Source organism: Garra rufa, chromosome 23 (genome assembly GCF_049309525.1).
Source record: "Garra rufa chromosome 23, GarRuf1.0, whole genome shotgun sequence".
Taxonomy (NCBI): Eukaryota; Metazoa; Chordata; class Actinopteri; order Cypriniformes; family Cyprinidae; genus Garra; species Garra rufa.
This window is the reverse complement of record NC_133383.1, coordinates 2829540-2854260: the sequence shown is the minus strand read 5'-3', so window position 1 is coordinate 2854260 and position 24721 is coordinate 2829540. Positions and strand designations below refer to the sequence as shown.

At 31.1% G+C, this 24721-nt stretch overlaps 1 protein-coding gene across 1 annotated transcript in view; it reads right to left on the bottom strand.

The window, feature by feature from the left end:
- epb41l4a (erythrocyte membrane protein band 4.1 like 4A) overlaps window positions 1-24721 on the bottom strand; it is a 90404-nt gene that overhangs the window by 17567 nt on the left and 48116 nt on the right. Inside the window, exons 7-14 of the mRNA XM_073829609.1 lie at window positions 23701-23788; window positions 23404-23492; window positions 21955-22018; window positions 16315-16406; window positions 10893-10970; window positions 7841-7956; window positions 2144-2231; window positions 382-459 (exon numbers count right to left, since the gene is read on the bottom strand). Coding sequence (XP_073685710.1) covers window positions 382-459; window positions 2144-2231; window positions 7841-7956; window positions 10893-10970; window positions 16315-16406; window positions 21955-22018; window positions 23404-23492; window positions 23701-23788 — 693 coding nt within the window. The remainder of the gene's footprint in view (window positions 1-381; window positions 460-2143; window positions 2232-7840; window positions 7957-10892; window positions 10971-16314; window positions 16407-21954; window positions 22019-23403; window positions 23493-23700; window positions 23789-24721) is intronic.

Below are 24721 nucleotides of genomic sequence, written 5' to 3'. Positions count from 1 at the left end.
AACAAAATTAAAAAACTTAGAGCAAAATTACAAATGAAAATTAAAAGCCAATTCAAAATATTAATAAACAGCCCAATTAAGACATATTTATGCTGAAGTACCATAATTAAAGCTGTATAAAAGCTAATTCTACCAATAAATAAATAAATAAACTAAAAATGACTAAAGCACATAACATTATTAATCCCTAAACTAAAATGAAAACTGAAAATATAAACATAAAACATCAATCAAAATATTTCAATATATTAATAAATACTATAAAATGTACAAAATAATACTAAAAGATCACTGATATGAATCCAACAGTACCATGGTGAATATGAGATATATCTGTGTGCATTGTTATTTGTTTTTGTCCACAGACTGTCAGTTCTGTACCTTGGTGGAGCATCTTCTTCCCATGGTGCACTGGGCTTGTTCTGCTGCTCTGAAGTGCTGTCTGTCTTTGCTTTGGGACTTTGGGGAAACACAATGAAACAAGTGTTAAGCCTCAGTGGTTTCATTTGTAATAAAAGCTTGAGTTGCAGAAAAAAACTGCTTTTTTTTAGCACGATTAACATGTTGTTAGCATGTTTCTAGCATGATTAGCAAGTTACTAGCATGTTACTATCATTAATAAAAAATATATAAACATGCTACTACTATGATTAGCATGTTACTAGCATGATTAGCATGTTGCTAGCATGTTTCTAGCATGACTAACAAGGCACTAGCATGTTTCTAACATGATTAGCATCTTACTAGCGTGTAGCTAGAATGATGTTAACATTATGTTAGCATTACTAGCATGATTAACAAGTTGATTAGCATGTTGTTAGCATTTTACTAGCATGATTAGCATGTTGTTAGCCTGTTTCTTACATGATTAGCATGTTGTTAGCATGTTTCAAACATTATTAGCATGTTCTTACCGTGTTTCTACCATGATTTGCAAGTTATTAACATGCAACTAGCATGATTAGCATTTCGTTCGCATGTTACTAGCATGATTAGCATGTTGCTAGCATGTTTCTAGCATGATAAGCACGTTTCTAACATGATTAGCATGTTACTAACGTGTAGCTAGCATGATTAGCTGTTAGCATTACTAACATGATTAGGAAGTTACTAGCATGATTAACATGTTTCTAACATTATTATCATGTTGTTAGCATGTTTATAGCATGATTAGCAAGTTATATGCATGTTATTAACATGATTAGCATGTTTCAAAATTATTATCATGTTGTGTTTCTAGAATGATTAGCAAGTTATTAACATGCTACTAGCATGATTAGCATGTCGTTAGCATGTTACTAACATGATTAGCATGTTGCTAGCATGTTTCTAGCATGATAAGCATGGCACTAACATGTTTCTAACATGATTAGCATGTTACTAGCGTGTAGCTAACATGATTATCTGTTAGCATTACTAACATGATTAGGAAGTTACTAGCATGATTAACATGTTTCTAACACTATTAGCAAGTTATTAGCATGTTATTAACATGATTAGCATGTTGTTAGCATTTTTCTAACATGACTAGCATGTTGTTAGCATGTTTCAAACATTATTAGCATGTTGTGTTTCTAGAATGATTAACAAGTTATTAACATGCTACTAGCATGATTAGCATGTCGTTACCATGTTACTAGCATGATTAGCATGTTGCTAGCATGTTTCTAGCATGATAAGCAAGGCCCTAGCATGTTTCTAACACGATTAGCGTGTTACGTGTAGCTAGGATGATTAGCTGTTAGCATTACTAGCATAATTTAAGAAGTTATTAGCATGATTAACATGTTTCTAGCATGATTAGCAAGTTATTAACATGGTACTAACATGATTCGCATTTTGTTAGCATGTTTCTAGCATTATTAACATGTTAACGCATTTCTAGCATGATAAGCAAGGCACTAGCTTGTTTTGAACATTATTAGCATGTTACTAGCATGTAGCTAGCATGATTAGCATGTTACTAGCATGTTTCTAGCATGATTAACAGGTCACTAACATGATTCTAGCTGCTAGGCTAGGTTAGATAGAAGATTTGAAGACTAAAATCACAGTTTGCAGTGAAAGAGTGACTCTTGAGCAATAAAACATCTTCTGGATGACTGTAATGAACCACATAAAACCTAATGAAGGTGATGAGTACCTCTTGACAGGTGTCAGTGCAGTGCTTTTGGACTGGCCTTCACTCGTGTTCTCCATCTTGGTGACCGCTTGGCCTCCGTTGCTCCGCCCTAAAGCACAAAATTCCCGAACATGAGTCTTTTGTGGCCAAAAACATCAGTCCATGCAGTTCACCAGAACAATTCCTGCGTCCATCTGTATCCTCCACTCCAGCCCTCTCTAGACTCAGCTCTATTGTTTCTGGTGACTGAAGGCTGTTTCCATGATTAAGTGTGTGAGAACAATAGCGTTGCGGTACATGTGTCGAGGTCAGGAGTGACCTGCACCGATCCCTGAAGCTTCACACACATTCCTGTCTCAGCCCAACGACAACAGCGTTTATCTCAATCACATGCCTGTGGAGCGCTGAAGTGAACGCACTTTCACAAAGAGCAGCATCAGCTCAGGTGGAACCGAACGGCGTGATCGCACACCTGAGCTCTGGGCTTCTTTTAACGCTCCGTTGCAGGGCCTAAAATTAACACTCACCAAGCAGTTAATTGCAAGTACTTTTTCACGAAATATAACAATGCAATGTAGTGAAAACAACAGCCGTTTTTTAAAGAAACTCGCTGTTTCTGATGTAAGCGTATAAAATAATGTTTTCTGAAGACAAGATCATCATGACTAGCTGTTCATAAACGACAAGAGCAAATCAAATCACACTAGATAAAAAAAGTTTGTCAAGACAGACTTTAGGTTGGCTTGAGAAAGCCTGGCTTGAAAGTTTAAAGCAGCTGTAAAAGCTTGAAGTTTTGAACTTCATATAGATAGATTAGATGATTAGCATGTTGCTAGAATGATAAGAATGTAGTTAGCATGATTCTAACGTTTTTCTAGCATGTTTAGTATGTTTCTAGCAAGATTAGCAAGTTTCTAACATGATTAGCAAGTTGCTAGCATGTTTCTAGCATTATTAACATGTTACATTATTAGCATGTCATTAGCATGTTTCTAGCATGATTAGCAAGTTTCTGGCACGTTTCTAACATGTTTAGCACGTTGCTACCATTTTTGTATGGTAGCCTCATAAATTTGGTCTGATGATCATATAGGTCCCAACTTTCAAAAACATCACAATCCGCTTTCTCTTTCTTTCCAAACTGCTCTGTAGCTTGCGCTCCAGTGGCGTCTGCCGTTGCTAAGCAACCATGACCTGCGCTCTCCATAAATACGCGAAAGTTTCAGCAAAGGATAAATGGATTTTCAGCATCAAAAACCGCTTGCAGTAGCTCTGCTATTATATTTATTCAAAAATGTTTATTCCTGTACAGCTATGATAATCTGTTTCTCCAACGTGCCAGTGCTTCCAATGTTATGAAGGGAAAGGATGAAGCTGATTGGTTGGTTCATGTCACATGACCTGCGGTGCGCTTGCAGCATTCTGAAAAGTTGAGATGTTTCAAAGTCCCTTTTAGGCAAGTCATGTCACTCGGCGGCCATCTTTGAAACGCCTCTCGGGCAGGCAAGTGCAGCTCCTATCTCTCTGAATAGGGAAACATCAAATTCTCCAAATCTGTTCACCAAGCTTACGGTTAAATTTCATATTTTAAATCTCCAAAGAAATCCAACAAGAACTGCCTCATAAATATGGTCCCTTGTGCTCCAATAGCATTAAAAAAACGCTTATTTTTCCGACTAAATGAGCCAGTTATGGAGTTATTTATGTGCCAAAATTAAACAAACAAATACAGTGTTTTGCAAACAAACACAATCTGCTTTGCAAAGAAAAAACTTTCAAACAAACAAAAAGTACTATGCACAAACACAAGTCAATTTGAGAGAAAATGCAGAGGTATAACAAATATGTGACCCTGGACCACAAAACCAGTCATAAGGTTAAATTTTACAAAACTGAGATGCATACATCATATGGAAGCTCAATGAATAAGCTTTCTATTGATGTATGGTTTGTTAGGATAGGACAATATTTGGCTGAGATACATCTATTTGAAAATCTGGAATCTGAGGATGCAAAAAAATCAAAATCCTGAGAAAATCACCTTTAAAGTTGTCCAAATTAAGTTCTTAACAATGCATATTACTAATCAAAAATTACATTTTGATAGGTTTACAGTAGGAATTTTACAAAAAATCTTAATGTAACATGATCTTTACTTAATTTCCTAATGATTTTTGACATAAAAAAAAAAATCAATAATTTTGACCCATAGCATGTATTTTTGGCTATTGCTACAAATATACCCCAGCGACTTAAGACTGGTTTTGTGCTCCAGGGTCACATATATGCATTGTGTGTTGCAAATATATATATATATATATTTTGTGAGGAAAACTTGGCTTTCTCACACATGTGCAGACAGATTTTCTCACAAATGCAATGGAGCAACTTCCTCTTGCAAACGATTGGCTCTTTCATTAAGAAGGCGGGGCTTCGCGGCCATGATGAACGTTGCATTTTTCCCATTTAAAACTATACGAGTGACATGTCTTGGGTATTCTATAGTCTTTGGATGTTTTTATCTCGATGCGGCGCGTTCGCGAATGGAAAAAACGTCTCCATTCTGAGCGCGCATACCGCGCGTCTACATTTGAAAAACATTTGAAATTTGAGCGCGCAAAAGACGCGACATGTGAACTGCTCCTAACAGTTTAGAAAATACGTTCAGTACACTGATCTATATAATTCTCTATTATAGATCAGTGGTTCAATGTCACGATCTGGGCAACGAGTGATGTGGATGTTGTCACATGACTGCATTTTGGTTTGTTTCAACTGGTTCGGACCAGGGGTGCGTTTCCCATACAACGACGTAACTCGCTGATTAACTTACATAGTACGATGCATTGTTGCGGAAACAAACTAGCTAGTCACGAGTGTTTCCCGAACATGGTCGCATCTCCGTCGTTTGAACCACATTAGTTCAACAACTTAGGGCCGTTGTTAATGACGTCACCGAGTAATAACTTCTGCTATTTAACTGATTAGGGATCTCAAAAATGCAGCCATATTGAACATGGCACCTAATGACTAATTTACTATTTTTGTTCCCTGTCATTTCGCTTTATTTGATGTTTGATTCATCGCGTGTTCTCTCTTACGTCATACTCCGGGGTTCCCTCAGGTATTTGTGCACATGCGCACTATTCATAAACAACGCTTATAGAGGACGCACAAAAATACATAGAGTAAAACGCATTTATTTTTAGATAAAATTGAGGATATAGATTGTACTGCGTGTTAGCTTGCAAACTGTGACCAAGAACATAATTTATTAAGCCCACATGTCTTACTAACAAGCAACGATGCTTCTAACCACAGGTTGAGAGCTGTAGTTCCAACCACGTAAGTTTGTGACGCTGTTTGCGAATGTTCGTTTGAACTATGGTGTTGGGAAACACCCAATCGTTGAACTATGTTGGTAACGACGGAACTTGCGACCATAGTTGGCTAACGATGCTTTTGGGAAACGCATCCCGGAGCAATCAGTGTGGTGTGAAAAGGACCCAAAACTAGGGTTGTTCCGATTCCGATACTAGTATCGGAAATGCCGCCGATACCACAAAAAAATCTAGCATCGGAATCGGCGAGTACTTGAACCCACGTACCGATCCGATACCATTTTCTTAAGATATGTTATTCCCGCTAGCAAATCAGAAGCCAGTTCTTCTTCGCGGCTCAGAATGCAAACAGTGTTGCCACAAGCAACCACTGTTTAGAGCAGCGAAGAAGAAATACAAATGTGCTAGCAGTTTGTCCGCTAAAACGGCGGCATGTCTCATATGTAGGGCTTTTTGATTTCTGCGATGCGGAAAACACGGACGGAATCGTGGAATCCAGTCAAAATGGAACTTACAGTTTAACGCGGAACGTCACGGAATTTGTCAAAGTTTGATGCATTAATCAAAGGTAGTTCATTACACTTAAATCAAATCGTGATATGGACCAATATTAAGCCAAAAACCGACTGTTTAAATATGAATTAATGCGTGGTTCTGTGTTAATGAATTGTACAGGCGCGTGGTTTGTTTACTCCTTGTACTGAAGCGCGCGGGACACTTGCGGTAATATTAAAGGGCTCCAGACTGTGACCAATTTTTCTGCCAGTGTTACTAATTTTCGTGAGCGGTCACACTGGCGCGACCACCGCGTCGTTCAACTCATAAGCTCTGCCATTTCTGTCTCAGATAAGAAACATAAAATGGCACGCGAAACGAAAGTGAAACTAACACGACACGTTTGAGCTGCTCAGTGCTGACCGTTTATCAGCTTGGACTGCAGTGCAAACAAACTTGCACAAACCCCGAACAGCTTTATTCGGGAGCCAACGTTGATTTTGCAACACTGTTACTGCTGCGAGATGCAGTGAGGAGCATTTGAAAATGCCGCACAATGAATAAGGTTGCTGCGAGATCTAGTGAGAATCTTTCAAATTCTGGCCAAAATTCTCTGTTATAAACAGGGCTGATGTACGTCAGAAAACCAGATTAGTAATACTAACTATATGAAAAAATATTACTGTCAAATGTATGTCATATAATAAAAATACTCTAGTTCACTGTATATATCACTGTATATTTGTTTTATTAAGGAATAAGTCTGAAGCACACAATAAAATAATTTATTAGTATTATCTACAGCTGTATATACAATTACACACCCAGGTATCGGATTAGTACTCGGTATCGGCCGATACCCAGAGCCCAGGTATCGGAATCGGTATCGGGAAGGAAAAAAGGGTATCGGAACATCTCTACCCAAAACGGCAGAAAATACTACAATTATATCCTTTATTTAACCAGGAGAAGCCCACTGAGATTAAAAATCTCTTTTGCAAGGGAGACCTGGCCAAGATAGGCAGCTAAGTTACATCACAACAGTACATACATACAAAGACAAAATAAAAACAAATAAATAAATAAATAAAGAAACAGTTTGAAGGCCAATTTTTACAATGAAATCTCAGTTAAAAACATTGACATATGAGGGAGTCCAACTCGAAACATCTCATTTTTGACTTAAAAACACTCACAGGAATCAATTTACTAAGTTTTAAGTTGTTCTGCAGCAAATTCCATGTGAAGGGTGCAGAATAAACAAAGGCCCTTTTACTCAGCTCAGTTCTGACATGTGGGACAGAAAGCAAGACAACAGCCTGAGAACGGAGAGAATAATGACCAGTAATTTTTTTCTTAAGAAGTGAACATAAATAGGATGGAAGCACACCAAGAATAGCCTTATATATAAAGGTGTACCAATGACAGAGCCTCCGTGTGGCCAGAGCAGACCATCCCACACGAGAGTACAGCTCACAGTGGTGGCTGCAAGCTTTACAGTTGGTGATAAATCTCAACGAGGCATGATAGGCTGCATCGATCATATGAAGGCATTGAGCAGATGAATGCATATATAAAATATCACCATAGTCCAGCACAGATAAAAAAGTGGATGCCACCAGCCGTTTTTTAACGTTAAAAGAAAAGCACAGCTTATTTCGAAAATAAAAACCCAATTTTTACCTCAACTTTCTCACTAGGCTGTGAACATGAGGCTTAAAAGACAGGCAATCATCAGTAACAATACCAAGATACTTATAAGTTGTAACAATCTGTATCAATGTATCATTTATTGCCCTTGGTCCGGGCCAAATGAACCGAACCACAGATGTGAAAGCACCCATTGAAACTGCCAGTAAATCGAGTGTGAGGTGCAGCTCACCTGTGGGCTGTGTGCTTCTCTTCGGGTAGGTTTTGCTGCGGGTTCGAATCACCTGTAGGTCGGGTCGAGGTAGAGTCACAGACTGCTCTCGTCCAATCTGCATCGCAGTCTTACCGCTACAAAGGCAAAAACAGACATGATTCATATCCTCCTGCATCACTATAAAAACGTCATTAAAGAACTAGTTCACTCAGTTATGAAAATTCATTACTAAACTGAACTGTTCCTTCAAAAACTGGCGTTTGGCCTTTTTTTTTTTAGTTTGGCCCACATTTTAATAGATGTGATACAGCCGGTTTATGTTTATTTAATGACTAACCCTGAGAATATATGACAGTAACATGAGTCACTGCCGTTTAACACACATTCAGCATTATATCACTCTCTGTGACTAATATCTGTCTGTACATATTATAGGTCACATCTCAATAACTCATGACTTCTGTTGGGTAAGAATGATTTTGAAACAAGTCTCTTTTGCTCACCAGTGCTGCATTTATTTGATCAAATACTGTAAAATTGTGAAATATTTTTATAATTTAGAATAGTTGTTTTCTATTTGAATATATAGTCAAATATAATTTATCTTAGTAGTCAAAGCTGCATTTTCAGCATCATTACTCCAGTCTTCAGTGTGACATGATCCTCCAGAAATCATTCTAATATTCTGACTTGCTGTTAAAGAAACATTTTATTTTTTCGGGATTTTTTAATGAATAGAAAGTTCAAAAGAACAGCATTTATTTGAAATAGAAATCTTTTGTAACATTATAAATGTCTTTACTGTAACTTTTGATCAATGTAATAAGTCCTGGCATTCTTTTGTTTGTATTAAAATGTTACTTATTTTTCATTTCAGTTTTGGTTTTAGTTCAGTTTTAGTTTTTTATTTTATTTTTAGTCAGCAATTTTAGTGCTTCAAATTAACTAAGCTAAAATAGCTAAAACTGAAATAAAAAATAAATAAAAAGGGATAGACACAACACATAAGATACAACTAAAATGACAAAAAGACAACAAATTTACTAAAACTCCAGATCATATCAAAACATTAAAAAAAAAAAAAAAAAAAAAATATTTTATACATTTAGTTTTAATTTTTATTGTTTTGTTATGTGCTTTTGTGATTTTTAGCAGTTTACGTTTAATTTCTTTTTTTATATATTCTTTTTGTATTTTTAGTCAGCAATTTTAGTGCTTCAAATTAGCATAAAATAACTAAAATAACTAAAACTGAAATAAAAATTAATAAAAAAGGATAGACATTTTAAAATAAAAACTGAAAATTATACTATATATTATATAATATTTATATACTATTTCAGTTTTTTTAAATAAAATAATTTTATACTTTTAATTTTCTTTTTTATTTTAGTTACATTTTTTGTAATTTTGTTATGTGCAGTTTTTGTTAATTTTAACTAAAAATTTAACTAAAATAGCTAAAACTGAGAAAAAAATTAAAAAAGGCTAGACACGACACATTAAAAAATACAACTAAAATGACAAAAAGACACAACAAAATTACTAAATAAAATAAAACAGAATTTATTATAAAATTATTATACAAATATTAAAATATAAAAATATGAAAAAACCTATAATATCTCAATGATGCTAACCTATTAAAATCTTACCAAAAAACACATTTTGTTCATTTTAAATGGTACTGTTTAAGTTTAATTTATTTTTCATTTCAGTTTTATTTTTTTTTTTTTACATTTTAGTCAGCAATTTTAGTAAAAATATAATATAATTTTTTTCAGCATCATAACTCCAGTCTTCAGTGTCACATGATCCTTCAGAAATCATTCTAATATGCTGATTTGCTGTTTAAGAAACATTTTATTGAATAGAAATTTCAGAAGAACAGCATTTATTAGAAATATAAATCTTCTGTAATATTTTAGTCTTTACTGTAACTTTTGATCAATGTAATGCATTTTTTTAGCATTTTTTGTTTATTTTAAATGTTACCGTTTAAGTTTAATTTATTTTTCATCTCAGTTTTGGTTTCAGTTTAGTTTTAGTAATTTATTTTATTTTTAGTCAGCAATTTTAGTGCTTCGAATTAAACAAAACTAAAATAGCTAAAACTATAAAAAATAAATAAAAATTAATAAAAAGTATAGACACAACACATTTTAAAAATACAACTAAAATGACAAAAAGACAAGAAAATTACTAAATTTTAAAATAAATTTAAAATGAAACAGAAAATTCAATTCAATTCAGAAAATGATTCTGATCATATCAAAAATGTCTTTGCATTTGATTGGTTATTTTAGTATTATTTATATACTATTACAGTTTAAAAAAAATTATTTTATACTTTTAGTTTTCATTTTTAGTAATTTTTTATGTGCTTTTGTGATTTTTAGCTATTTTTGTTTATTTTAAATATTACTGTTTATATTTATACTTTTTTAAACACGTTTAAAAAATACAACGAAAATGACAAAAAGACAACAAAATTAATAAATTTTAAAATACATTTAAAATGAAAAAAATGTCTTTGCATTTGACTGGTCATTTTAGTATTATTTATATACTAATACAGTTTAAAAAAAATAAAATTATTATTTATTATTTTTTTCATTTTTGTGATTTTTTGCTATTTTTGTTTATTATAAATATTACCGTTTAATTTCCCTTTTTTATTTTTTTTAAACACATTAAAAAATACAACTAAAATAACAAAAAGACAACAAAAATTACTCAAATTTAAACAGAAAATGGAAAAATAAAATAATTGATCATTTATTTAATCAAAAATAAAATTGTGAAATATTTTAATAATTTAAAATAGCTGTTTTCTATTTAAATATACAGTAAAATATAATTTATTTTAGTAAATTTTCAGCATCATTACTGCAGTCTTCAGTGTCACATGAAGAAACATTTGATTGAATTGAGTATTTATTTGAAATAGAAATCTTTTGTAACATTTTAAATGTCTTTGCTGTAACTTTTGATCAATTTAATGCCTCCTTGATTAATAAAAGCAGTAATTTCTTAAAAAAAAATAAAAAAAAAATTCTTGTTTACTAACCTGTAGCGATGCTTCGAGCCCAGAGAGCTGAATTTGGACAGTTTCCTTGTTAGTGAATTAGACTCGTTCTCTGGCATTCTGTAAAAGACATTTTATTAAAAACGTTTACAAAAATATGAACATTTCGATGAACAACCGCACAGGTTTTATGTGTTTTTTATTCATTCTCCATCTAATTTTCACTCCTGATGAAACACGGATGTCTCCATCCAAACATCTGTGGGGCAAATCTGGTGTTTACACCCATTTTTTAATGAGCTAAATTACAGAACGAGTGTTAAGGAGAGATTTCCTCTCATTAAAATTCAAAAGCTGTAAATGTGCAGCTCTGATAAAACACAGAACCAACCAGCAGAGAAATGAAAAGCCAAAACATAATGAGAGATCAGACTGGAACTGAGGAATGCCGGATTCTGTATAATTTGTTACCGCTGTGTTTCTGCTGGAAACAACATTCAGAGATCTTTGTGTTTATGATGACAGAACATGATTCGGCTTGTTATCAAAGTCTGGACAGTCCTGTTTCAGCTCTCTAGACATCTTACAAACAGCAATAGCAAACAACACTATCGTTTGTTAACATTAGTTATCTATTTTAGTTAACAACGGAATTATACAGCATTTATTCAATGTTTTTTAAAATTATATATATATATATATATATATATACACACACATATACAGTATATATTTAGAAAATATTTCCATGCATTACTTATGAAAATATTCTAAAAAAATAATTACAATTAGTGTGAATTTATTGGTGACTTTAATTTAATCAGGTTGATACTGTCATATATATATCTATATCTATCTATCATGCATTAAAAAAAAATACAATTAAAAATATTAAAAAATCTATAATAATATCTCAATGATACAAAAAAATATATATATATATCATAAATATCAAAATAAAAAATAAAAATATTTCAAAATCTATAATAATAATATCTCAATGATACTAAAATATATACATATTAAATATTATTTCTGACTTTATTAAAACCTGTAGGTTTGTTAGTTTTAATTTTTCATTTAATAGTTTACATTTTGATTTTAATTACATTTTTAGTAATTTTGTTGCGCTTTTGTCAATTTAAAAAAATACAATTAAAATGACAAAAGACACAACAAAATTACTAAAACTTAAAATAAATGTAAAATGAAATAAAAACGGGAAAATAAAACAATAAGCAAAAAATAATAAAATATTCAAATAAATCAAAATATTAAAAAACTATAATAATATTTCTGACTTTAATAAAAACCTGTAAGTTAAAATGTTACAAAAAAGAGCACATGTAATTTTGTAAGTTTTCATTTTTTCATTTACAGTTTTTATTTTAATTTTGTTGTGCTTTTGTCAATTTTAGCAGTTTTTGTTTATTTTAAATGCTACTGTTTAAGCGCTTCAACTTAAACTAAACAAATTTTAGATTTGCCAAAACAACATTTCTCATTTTTTATTACTTTTACTTAACATACTAAATAACTAACACTGAAATAAAAATGAATAAAGTAAACAGACACATAAATAAATAAATAAAAATGGCAAAAAGACACAACAAAATTACTAAACTTTAAATAAAATTAAAATGAAAAAATGGGAAAATAAAATATTTATAAAAAATATTAAACAAAAAAATATATATATAAACTATAACAATATCTCAATGATACTAAAATAAGACTGATTTCAATATCTCCTAATTAAAATGGCAAAAAGAAAACAAAATTACTAAACTTCAAATACATTTAAAATAAAAAATGGGAAAATAAAATATTAATAAATAAATTAAAATATTAAATAAAAATAAAAAAAACTATAATAATAACTCAATGACACTAAAATAAAACTGATTTCAATATCTCCTAATTAAAATGGCAAAAATAGCAAAAAGACAACAAAATCACAAAACTTTAAATAGATTAAAAATGAAAAATAAAATATTACTATTAATATTAAAATATGAAATATATATATATAGTATATATATGTATATAATTTTGTTGTATTTTTATATTATTATAATAAATATTAATAAAAACAATAAAACATAAAAAAAACTATATTAATATCTTAATGATACTAAAATAACACTGATTTCAATATCTACTAATTAAAATGCCAAAAAATAGCAAAAAGACAACAAAATTACTAAACTTTAAATAAATTTTAAATGAAAAATGGGAAAATAAAATATTAATAAAAATATAAAAATATAAAAAAAACCTATAATAATATCTCAACACTACTAAAATAAGACTGATTTCAATATCTCCTAATTTAAATGGCAAAAAAGGCAAAAAGACAACAAAATTACTAAACTTTAAATAAATTTAAAATGAAAAATGGGAAAATAAAATATTAATAAAAATATTAAAATATAAAAAAAAACTATAATAATATCTCAACGATACTAAAATAAGACTGATTTCAATATCTCCTAATTTAAATGGCAAAAAAGGCAAAAAGACAACTAAATTACTAAACTTTAAATAAATTTAAAATGAAAAATGGGAAAATAAAATATTAATAAAAATATTAAAATATAAAAAAAAACTATAATAATATCTCAACGATACTAAAATAAGACTGATTTCAATATCTCCTAATTTAAATGGCAAAAAAGGCAAAAAGACAACTAAACTACTAAACTTTAAATACATTTAAAATGAAAAATGGGAAAATAAAATATTAAAATATTAAACCAAAAAATACATATAATATATAATATACATTTCAATATCTCCTAACACCAAATCACAAATAATGAACAACTGCATTTTTAATAACATTAACAAAGATGCTATAATAATATATTGCTCGTTCATCTTAGCTAACGCTAACAAATGAGACCTTATTGTAAAAATTTAGTTTTTAATGTTAAAGTTTGCAGGAGTTTGGAGGTGTAACCTGTCGAAATGTCTTTGTGTTTCCCGATGCGGAGTTTCACACGCGGATTAGCAGCACAAACCTCCAGCCTCCTGCATTCTGAGCGCCTAAAGCTCTTTAAGGATCGGAGTGAGACGGCTCCTGATTAAATAAACACCAGAGACGACTGTGAACGCGTGAGGGGACACGGGAGGATTGGAACGCAGCCGCCGAAAGCTTCTCCTCAAAATAAAGAGCCCGAGTAAAGCTGCGGGAATCTGAAGAGCCCTTCGGTTCACAGCGTTTCTCTGTGAGAACATACAGCAGAGTATTATGCAGCGGGTTCGGCTTTCTGTGCTAAAACAAGAAGTTTAGAGCGGATTAAGATGTTTTTAAAGTGTATGAGGTTGTTCCAACTGCACACGACTGTAATCCCTTACCAAAAAGTGAAAATCTGTAGTTGTTACTGAGCTGAAGCCTAAAATTATTTGGTGCTTGTAATGCAGTCAGTTTATTGTTTCATATTAAATACAGTTTTTCATTTTAAAAGCATGTTGTAAGTCATTTGATAATATAGGATAGTCCTTTTTAGGTATGTTTTTTGTTTGTTTATATTTTATTTGATTTTTATTTATTTTTTATATTTTTAATAAAAATATTATGTAATATCAGGAGGTACTGAATGATGCAATTACAAAACACTGTAAATAAACTATTCTATAATATCCAATTTTTTGCATTTGGTATTGTTTATACATTATTATTATAGTTTTTTAGTAATATTTTTAATTCGTTTTCATTTTTTGTACTTTTGTTGCTTTTCTTTTTTTGTTTATTTTCAATATATCTATTTAGGTTTAATTTATTTTTATGTCAGCTTTTATTTTCAGTTAGGAATTATTTAATTTAATTTAATTAAAATTAGAAATGCTGATCTAATGTTTTAATCTTATATTTATATTTTCTTTTATTCAAGCTTTATTCCAATTAACAGTTGTAATTTAATTTCATAACAATTTTTTTTATATTTATTTTATTTTAAAATTTTCAATATACTTTTTAAAATTTTATTTAAATTATCGGTAATATTGTTATATGCTTGTCTTTTTTTATTGTTAATTTTAAATATTACTATTTGGGTTTAATTTATTTTTATTTCAGTTTCATTTCCAGTTAGGAATTTTATTGCTTCAGTTTAATCAAATAAAAATGAAATAGAAATGCTACTCTAATCTTTAATCTAATATTTATATTTTATTTTATTCAAAGGTTTACTTCAATAACCAGGTTAGATTTTATTTCAATTACCAAGTTAATATACATTTATTAATTTTATTAAAGGCTTTTGTCAATTTTATAACTTTTTTATTTTAAATATTTTTAATTCATATTTTGAATAATTTATATATTATTTTTATACTTCATTCTTTGTTATTTGATTTTAATTATCAGTAAATTTTTTATGTGCTTGTCTTTTTTTTATATTACTATTTAGGTTTAATTTATTTTTATTTCAGTTTCAGTTTTTATTTCCAGTTAGAATTTTTATTCAGTTTAATCAAATAAAAATGAGAAATGCTAATCTAATCTTAAATCTAATATTTACATTTTATTTTATTCAAGCTTTATTTCAATGAACAGGTTAGATTTTATTTAAATTAACATGTTAACATACATTTTTTATTTTACTGCGGGCTTTTGTCATTTTTATAACTTTCTTTTTAAATTTTGTTATGTGCTTTTGTCTTTTTTAACGGAATTTTAATGTTTAAATTTAATCAAATGAAAATCCTAAACACTTATCTAATCTTTTAATCTAATATTTATATTTTATTTTATTCAAGGTTTATTTCAATTATCAGGTTAAATGTAATTTCAATAACAAGCTATCATACTTTTTTTATTACAGGTTTTGTCATTTTTATTTTAAATATTTTGTATTAATATTTTCAATTAGTTTTTTTGTATTTGTTATGTGCTTTTCCCCTTTTCTTGTATATTTTAAATATTACTATTTAGGTTTAATTTATTTTTTATTACAGTTTTAGTTTTTTTTTTCAGTTCGCTAATACAATCTTTTTATCTATTATTTATATTTTATTTAAGCTTTATTTCAATTAACAGGTTAATTAACAATGAACATGCTTTTTATTTATTTTAAATATTACCATTTATGTTTTTAATTTTCATTCAATTCCATTTTTAGCGCTTCAATTAAAACTAAAAAAAAAATAAGAAATGTTAAATTTGACCTTAGCCAAGGCAACATTTCTAGTTTTCAGTTACTTTAAATTAAAGCACTAAAAGTGCTAAAATTAGAATAAAAAAAAAAAAGCACATAACAAAAATAAAAATAAAAAATAACTAAAATTAAAATGAAAATTAATGACAAAAATAAAAGCTAATTCTAAATATCAATAAATCTATAATAATATATAAATGTCAGTAATTATTAAATTAAATAATATTTTAATTCCTGCCATCTGATATATTATTTTATTGTCTAACTTCTTTATGAAGAGCAGATCTTCTCTGTTGTCGTACCTGAAGAAGGTGTGATGCTCCACGCAGCACTTCCACAGGTTCTTGCAGGCCGTTTTACTGGGAGCGTCAAAGAAAAACGACGTCTCATTACACTAAAAAAAAAAACCACACACACACAAGGATGCTTTGTTTAAATGGATGCGTGTATATACTTGATGTTAAATGTTCATCACCGGTGGTGGCCCTCATAACCCGCATGCGCTCTCATGAGTCTGATCTCACTAGGTCAGATGAACAGGGTCAGAGTCCTCGAACGAGAAGACGCTTCACCACGGCTTAAATTGGGCCCTGGGGGAAATGGGTTATAGACACTGTCAAGAGGCTTAAGGCCAGTCATAAACCTTCCATCAATAATGGGCTTTTCATTGACTCCTTGTAAAGAATTTTCCACCCAGAGCTCATGATGTTAACCAAAGCAGTTTTATATATGTGACCCTGGACCACAAAACCAGTCATAAGGTAAAATTTTTCAAAACTGAGATATATACATCATATGAAAGCTCAATAAATAAGCTTTCTATTGATATATGGTTTGTTAGGATAGGACAATATTTGGCAGAGATACATCTATTTGAAAATCTGGAATCTAAGGGTGCAAAAAAATCTAAATACTGAGAAAATCACCTTTAAAGTTGTCCAAATTAAGTCCTTAACAATGCATATTACTAATCAAAAATTACATTTTGATATATTTACAGTAGGAATTTTACAAAAAATCTTAATGTAACATGATCTTTACTTAATTTCCTAATGATTTTTGACATAAAAGAAAAATCAATAATTTTGACCCATACAATGTATTTTTGGCTATTGCTACAAATGTACCCCAGCGACTTAAGACTGGTTTTGTGGTCCAGGGTCACATATGAACTTTGTTGCTTTACAATGTAAAAGTCTCAATGTTAAGTTTAAAACAACAAGTCAAATGTATTTATATAGCGCTTTTTCTAATACACATCAATTCAAAGCAGTTGCACTGAAAATTATGATGTTAATATTTATAATATCTTAAAATCTTATTAATATCCAAGTTGTTTATGTCTTTCTTTCTTCAGTCGTAAAGAAATTATGTTTTTTGAGGAAAACATTTCAGGATTTCTCTCCATATAGTGGACTTCTATGGTGCCCCTGAGTTTGAACTTCCAAAATGCCGATTAAATGCAGCTTCAAAGAGCTCTAAATAATCCCAGCCAAGGAAGAAGGGATCGGTTATTTTAATTTTTTTTTTTTTTTTTTACAATTTCTATACTTTTTAACCTCAAATGCTCATCTTGTCTAGCTCTGCATGTATTCCGGTTCAATGCAGTTAGGGTATGTTGAAAAACTCTCATTTTCATCTAATTTTCAGGCAGTTCAGGCAGAGAAAGACGACCTTTTGAGGAAAAAAAAACATAAATTGTAATAAAAAAAAAAAATAAATAACAGATCGTTTTGCTAGATAAGACCCTTCATCCTTGGTTTGGATTTTTGTTGATATACCCTAACTGTATTGAACTGGAAAAAACATAGTTCAGGTAGAGCAAGACTACCTTTTGAGGTTAAAAAAAACTAATTGTCATTTAAAAAAAAACAAAAAAAAAAAACAATCGTTTTGCTAGATGAGACCCTTTTTCCTTGGTTTGGATCGTTTACAACTGCATTTGGGATCGTATATAGCTGAGAGTTAGGGTATGTCGGAAAACTCTCATTTTCATGTAATTTTCTCCCTCAACTTCAAAATCGTCCCACATCGCTGTTTTACCTTTTTTTGAAAGGTTGTTTTATCTTCTTTGTAAACACTGGGTCAGCACTTCTGCAGAGATGTAGTGCGATTTTGAAGTTAGAGGAGAAAAAGAGATGGGAGTTTGTTGACATACCCTAACTGTATTGAACTGGAAAAAACAGAGTTCAGGCAGAGCAAGACTACCTTTTGAGGTTAAAAACAAAAACAAATTGTCATTTAAAAAAATAAATAAATAAAAATCGTTTTGCAAGAAAATACCCTTTTTCCTTGGTTGGGATCATTTACAACTGCATTTGGGATCGTATGAAGCTGAGAGTTAGGGTATGTCGAAAAACTCTCATTTTCATCTAAATTTCTCCGTCAAGTTCAAAATCGTCCCACATCGCTGTTTTACCTTTTTTTGAAAGGTTGTTTTATCTTCTTTGTAAACACTGGGTCAGCACTTCTGCAGAGATGTAGTGCGATTTTGAAGTTAGAGGAGAAAAAGAGATGGGAGTTTGTTGACATACCCTAACTGTATTGAACTGGAAAAAACAGAGTTCAGGCAGAGCAAGACTACCTTTTGAGGTTAAAAAAAACAAATTGTCATTTAAAAACAAAACAAAAAAAACAATCGTTTTGCTAGATGAGACCCTTTTTCCTTGGTTGGGATCGTTTACAACTGTATCTGGGATCGTATATAGCTGAAAGTAAGGGTATGTCGGAAAACTCTCATTTTCATGTAATTTTCTCCCTCAACTTCAAAATCGTCCCACATCGCTGTTTTACCTTTTTTTGAAAGGTTGTTTGATCTTCTTTGTAAACACTGGGTCAGCACTTTTGCAGAGATGTAGTGCGATTTTGAAGTTGGAGGAGAAAATGAGATGGGAGTTTGTTGACATACCCTAACTGTATTGAACTGGAAAAAACAGAGTTCAGGCAGAGCAAGACTACCTTTTGAGGTTAAAAACAAAAACAAATTGTCATTTAAAAAAATAAATAAATAAAAATCGTTTTGCTAGATAAGACCCTTTTTCCTTGGTTGGGATCATTTACAACTGCATTTGGGATCGTATGAAGCTGAGAGTTAGGGTATGTCGAAAAACTCTCATTTTCATCTAATTTTTTCCCTCAAGTTCAAAATCGTCCCACATCGCTGTTTTACCATTTTTGTAAAGAGTGTTTGATCTTCTTTGTGAACACTGTGTCAGCACTTCTGCAGAGATGTAGTGCGATTTTGAAGTTGGAGGAGAAAATGAGATGGGAGTTTGTTGACATACCCTAACTGTATTGAACTGGAAAAAACAGAGTTCAGGCAGAGCAAGACAACCTTTTGAGGTTAAAAAAAACCTAATTGTCATTTAAAAAACAAAATTAAAAAAAAAAACAATCGTTTTGCTAGATACGACCCTTCTTCCTTGGTTGGGATCATTTACAACCGCATTTGGGATCGTATGAAGCTGAGAGTTAGGGTATGTCGAAAAACTCTCATTTTCATCTAATTTTCTCCCTCAAGTTCAAAATCGTCCCACATCGCTGTTTTACCTTTTTTTGAAAGGTTGTTTTATCTTCTTTGCATGTGTACTTTACAAACACTGGGTTGATACTTCTGTAGCGATGTAGGACGATTTTGCTGGAGGAGAAAATGAGATGGGAGTTTGTTGACATACCCTAACTGCTTTGAACTGGAAAAAACAGAGTTCAGGCAGAGCAAGACGAGCTTTTGAGGTTAAAAAGTACATAAATTGTCATTTAAAAAAAAATTACTGATCGTTTCGCTAAGACCCTTTTTCCTTGGTTTGGATCGTTTACAACTGTATCTGGGATCGTATGAAGCTGAGAGTTAGGGTATGTCAAAAAACTCTAATTTTCATCTAATTTTTTCCCTCAAGTTCAAAATCGTCCCACATCGCTGTTTTACCATTTTTGTAAAGGGTGTTTGATCTTCTTTGTGAACACTGTGTCAGCACTTCTGCAGAGATGTAGTGCGATTTTGAAGTTGGAGGAGAAAATGAGATGGGAGTTTGTTGACATACCCTAACTGTATTGAACTGGAAAAAACGGAGTTCAGGCAGAGCAAGACTACCTTTTGAGGTTAAAAACAAAAACAAATTGTCATTTAAAAAAATAAATAAATAAAAATCGTTTTGCTAGGTAAGACCCTTTTTCCTTGGTTGGGATCATTTACAACCGCATTTGGGATCGTATGAAGCTGAGAGTTAGGGTATGTCGAAAAACTCTCATTTTCATCTAATTTTTTCCCTCAAGTTCAAAATCGTCCCACATCGCTGTTTTACCATTTTTGTAAAGGGTGTTTGATCTTCTTTGTGAACACTGTGTCAGCACTTCTGCAGAGATGTAGTGCGATTTTGAAGTTGGAGGAGAAAATGAGATGGGAGTTTGTTGACATACCCTAACTGTATTGAACTGGAAAAAACGGAGTTCAGGCAGAGCAAGACTACCTTTTGAGGTTAAAAACAAAAACAAATTGTCATTTAAAAAAATAAATAAATAAAAATCGTTTTGCTAGATAAGACCCTTTTTCCTTGGTTGGGATCGTTTACAACCGCATTTGGGATCGTATGAAGCTGAGAGTTAGGGTATGTCGAAAAACTCTCATTTTCATCTAAATTTCTCCGTCAAGTTCAAAATCGTCCCACATCACTGTTTTACCTTTTTTTGAAAGGTTGTTTTATCTTCTTTGTAAACACTGGGTCAGCACTTCTGCAGAGATGTAGTGCGATTTTGAAGTTGGAGGAGAAAAAGAGATGGGAGTTTGTTGACATACCCTAACTGTATTGAACTGGAAAAAACAGAGTTCAGGCAGAGCAAGACTACCTTTTGAGGTTAAAAAAAACAAATTGTCATTTAAAAAAAACAAAATAAAAAAAAACAATCGTTTTGCTAGATACGACCCTTCTTCCTTGGTTGGGATCATTTACAACCGCATTTGGGATCGTATGAAGCTGAGAGTTAGGGTATGTCGAAAAACTCTCATTTTCATCTAATTTTCTCCCTCAAGTTCAAAATCGTCCCACATCGCTGTTTTACCTTTTTTTGAAAGGTTGTTTTTATCTTCTTTGCATGGTGTACTTTGCAAACACTGGGTCGATACTTCTGTAGCGATGTAGGACGATTTTGCTGGAGGAGAAAATGAGATGGGAGTTTGTTGACATACCCTAACTGCTTTGAACTGGAAAAAACAGAGTTCAGGCAGAGCAAGACGAGCTTTTGAGGTTAAAAAGTACATAAATTGTCATTTGAAAAAAAAAATTACTGATCGTTTTGCTAGATAAGACCCTTTTTCCTTGGTTGGGATTGTTTACAACTGCATTTGGGATCGTATGAAGCCGAAAGTAAGGGTATGTCGAAAAACTCATTTTCATCTCATTTTCTCCCTCAAGTTCAAAATCGTCCCACATCGCTGTTTTACCATTTTTGTAAAGGGTGTTTGATCTTCTTTGTAAACACTGGGTCAGCACTTCTGCAGCGATGTAGTGCGATTTTGAAGTTGGAGGAGAAAATGAGATGGGAGTTTGTTGATATACCCTAACTGTTTTGAACCGGCAAAAACAGAGTTCAGTCAATTTTTTTTGGAAAATAACAGATCGTTTCGCTAGATAAAACCCTTCTTCCTCAGCTGGGATCGTTTAGAGCCCTTTGAAGCTGCATTTAAACTGCATTTTGGAAGTTCAAACTCTTTGGAAGGGCACCATAGAAGTCCATTATATGGAGAGAAATCCTGAAACGTTTTCCTCAAAAAACACCATTTCTTTACGACTGAAGAAAGAAAGACATGAACATCTTGGATGACAAGGGGGTGAGTAAATTATCTGTACATTTTTGTTCTGGTAGTGAACTACTCCTTTAACATTGCAGGTGGTATCTGGTATCTAGAGATGACATTATAGTGATGTTGTATTAAAAAGAAGACTTACATCTCTGCCCACAACCCGCAGCTCAAACTGCGTTTCCTTGAAATACACTTTCGTAATTCTTGGCCTGGAAAATTAACATTAAAAGTAATTTTTTTAACAATGTGCTTAAAAACGCTGTGCATAAAAACTAGTCAAAACAGTGACCAAGTAAAGATTTAAGTTTTAATTTAAAATAATAAAAAAGTAATACTACACTACCAGTCAAAAGTTTTTGAACAGTAAGATTGTTTTTAATGTTTTTTAAAGTCTCTTTTGCTCACCAAGCCTGCATTTATTTGATCCAAAATACAGAAAAACAGTAAAATTGTAAAATATTTTTACTATTTCAAATAACTGCTTTGTATTTGAATATATTTTAAAATGTAATTTATTCCAGTGATCAAAGCAAAATTTTCAGTGTCACATGATCCTTAAGAAATCATTGAAATATGCTGATTTGCTGTTCAATTATCAATATTTAAAACCATGGAGTAAATTTTTTTTCAGGATTCTTTGATGAATAGAAAGATCCAAAGATCAGCATTTATCTAAAATAAAAAGCTTTTGTAATATTATACACTATATCAGGGGTCAGGAACCTTTTTTCACCAAAGAGCCATTTTAAATTTTTTGGCGAGTGCATTTTTTTTTCCAAAAAAAGCCACTGGAAAAAAAAACTAAACCAATATACTATAATAAAAATGAATATTATCAATAAAACCTTTATTTGTCCATGTACAACTCAAATAAACAAATATGAAGGATCACATGCTGAATTCATAAATGAAAAACATGCACATTTTAAAATTCTGGTTCATACATTTTTTTCTTTTCACAAATACAATTTAAAATAAACGAATATTTTACTATAAAAATAGCATTTACTTATTTCGGCTTTCAGCCACAGAGTACTTTGTTTACACCCAGTCACTTCATACGTTTTCTCTGATCGAATATCTGTTCTACTGTTGCTGTTTTCAACATAATAATAATAACGAATGTTTTTTTTTAGCAGCATATCAATGATTTCTGAAGGATTATGTGACACTTGTGTGAGTAAGGATGCTAAAAATTCAGCTTCATAATCACAGGAATATATTACATTTTGAAATATATTCAAATAGAAAACAGTTATTTTAAATACTACAAATTTTAAAAAAATGTTTAATGTTTTTGCTGTACTTTGGATTAAATAAATGCAGACTTGGTGAGCAGAAGAGACTTCTTTAAAAACATTTAAAATCATTAAAAACTTTTGACTGGTAGAGTAAATGGTATGAGATATATGATATCCTATAATTGATCTCATATTGTGTTTCATATCATATCATATATGATATTATACCATATAATAAATGTCATATTAATACTGGTTTTGAATGACATAAGTGGGAGTAAATACTAACTTTAATTATTAATTAATAATTGAATTATTAATAGTTGAAAAATTCAGTTTAAACATCAACTTACCAGAAATATTTGCCCACTTGCGTTTTGTTCTTGTAAACCACGACTCCGACAGGCGTCAGGCCCAGAAAATACTCAGACTGCTTTTCTCCCTGAAAACATACATTCATGCATTAAGAGACTTCAAGAAATTCATCAGAGCCGACAATATTCATAGAACGCACTGCAAGGGTTATTAGAAATCTAGATTAGCAATCAAACTAGAGCAGAGGAGAAATGCAAAGAACCATTAAATCATTAACAGAAAATAAATATTGATACTGTATCCAATCAAACAGAGTAAAAGACGGCTGAACTCACAAAGACAGGGTGCAGATCCACGCCATACATTTCCAGTGTTTTGGCAATTGCTAAGTAATTGTTTTCAGCCTCAGCAGGCACCTGACCCCTGAACAGAGAAAAAAAAAAAATATATTAAAACAAATATTTTAAAAAATTTTAAATTTTTTTTAAAAAATTTTAAAAAATGTGTTTTTTCAACTATTATTTCATATGTCAGGCTTTATAGAGTTAAATGTTCCTTTGCAACAAACAAAAAGGATTTACTGTCAGCAAATATTTGGAATACCAAAGTAAACAAGAGCAGCATAAACGAAAGAAAGGAAACATTCAAACTGTAATCATTGACTCATTGATATCCCCAGAAAGATTGAATCTGATTTTCAGTGTTGCTTTAAGCTTACTCAGGAAATCAGTGATTTGTAAATGCGTGTTTGTCACGAACTGAATAACAGACTCGTTCCAGTGAGGTCAAACCTGAAAGCAGTCATGCTGAAACAATGTTTATTTAACCTACTACCACCAACGCAGGAATGTGGAGTCAGAGAGTGATCTTAACACAACAATAAAGATTAGAGAAAAACATATAGATCCCCAATGCAGACCTAAGACTACTGCATTTATACAATTTCAAAATATATATTAAAAAAAAATATATAGTTATATTAGATTTTTTTTAATATAATATTTAATAAAATATTTTAAAATAAAGTCAAAATGTTTCGAGAATAGTCAAAAGTTTTAATTCTCATAATTTTGACTATATTTTCAAAACATTTCAACTTTATTCTCTTTTAATATTTTGACTTTATTCTTTTAATATTTTGACTTTATTCTCGTAGTATTTCGACTTTTTTCTCGCAGTATTTCGACTTTATTCTCGCAATATTTCAACTTTATTCTCGTAGTATTTCGACTTTATTCTCGCAGTATTTTGACTTTGTTTTCGCAGTATTTCGACTTTTTTCTCATAGTATTTCGACTTTATTCTCGCAGTATTTCGACTTTATTCTCGCAGTATTTTGACTTTGTTTTCGCAGTA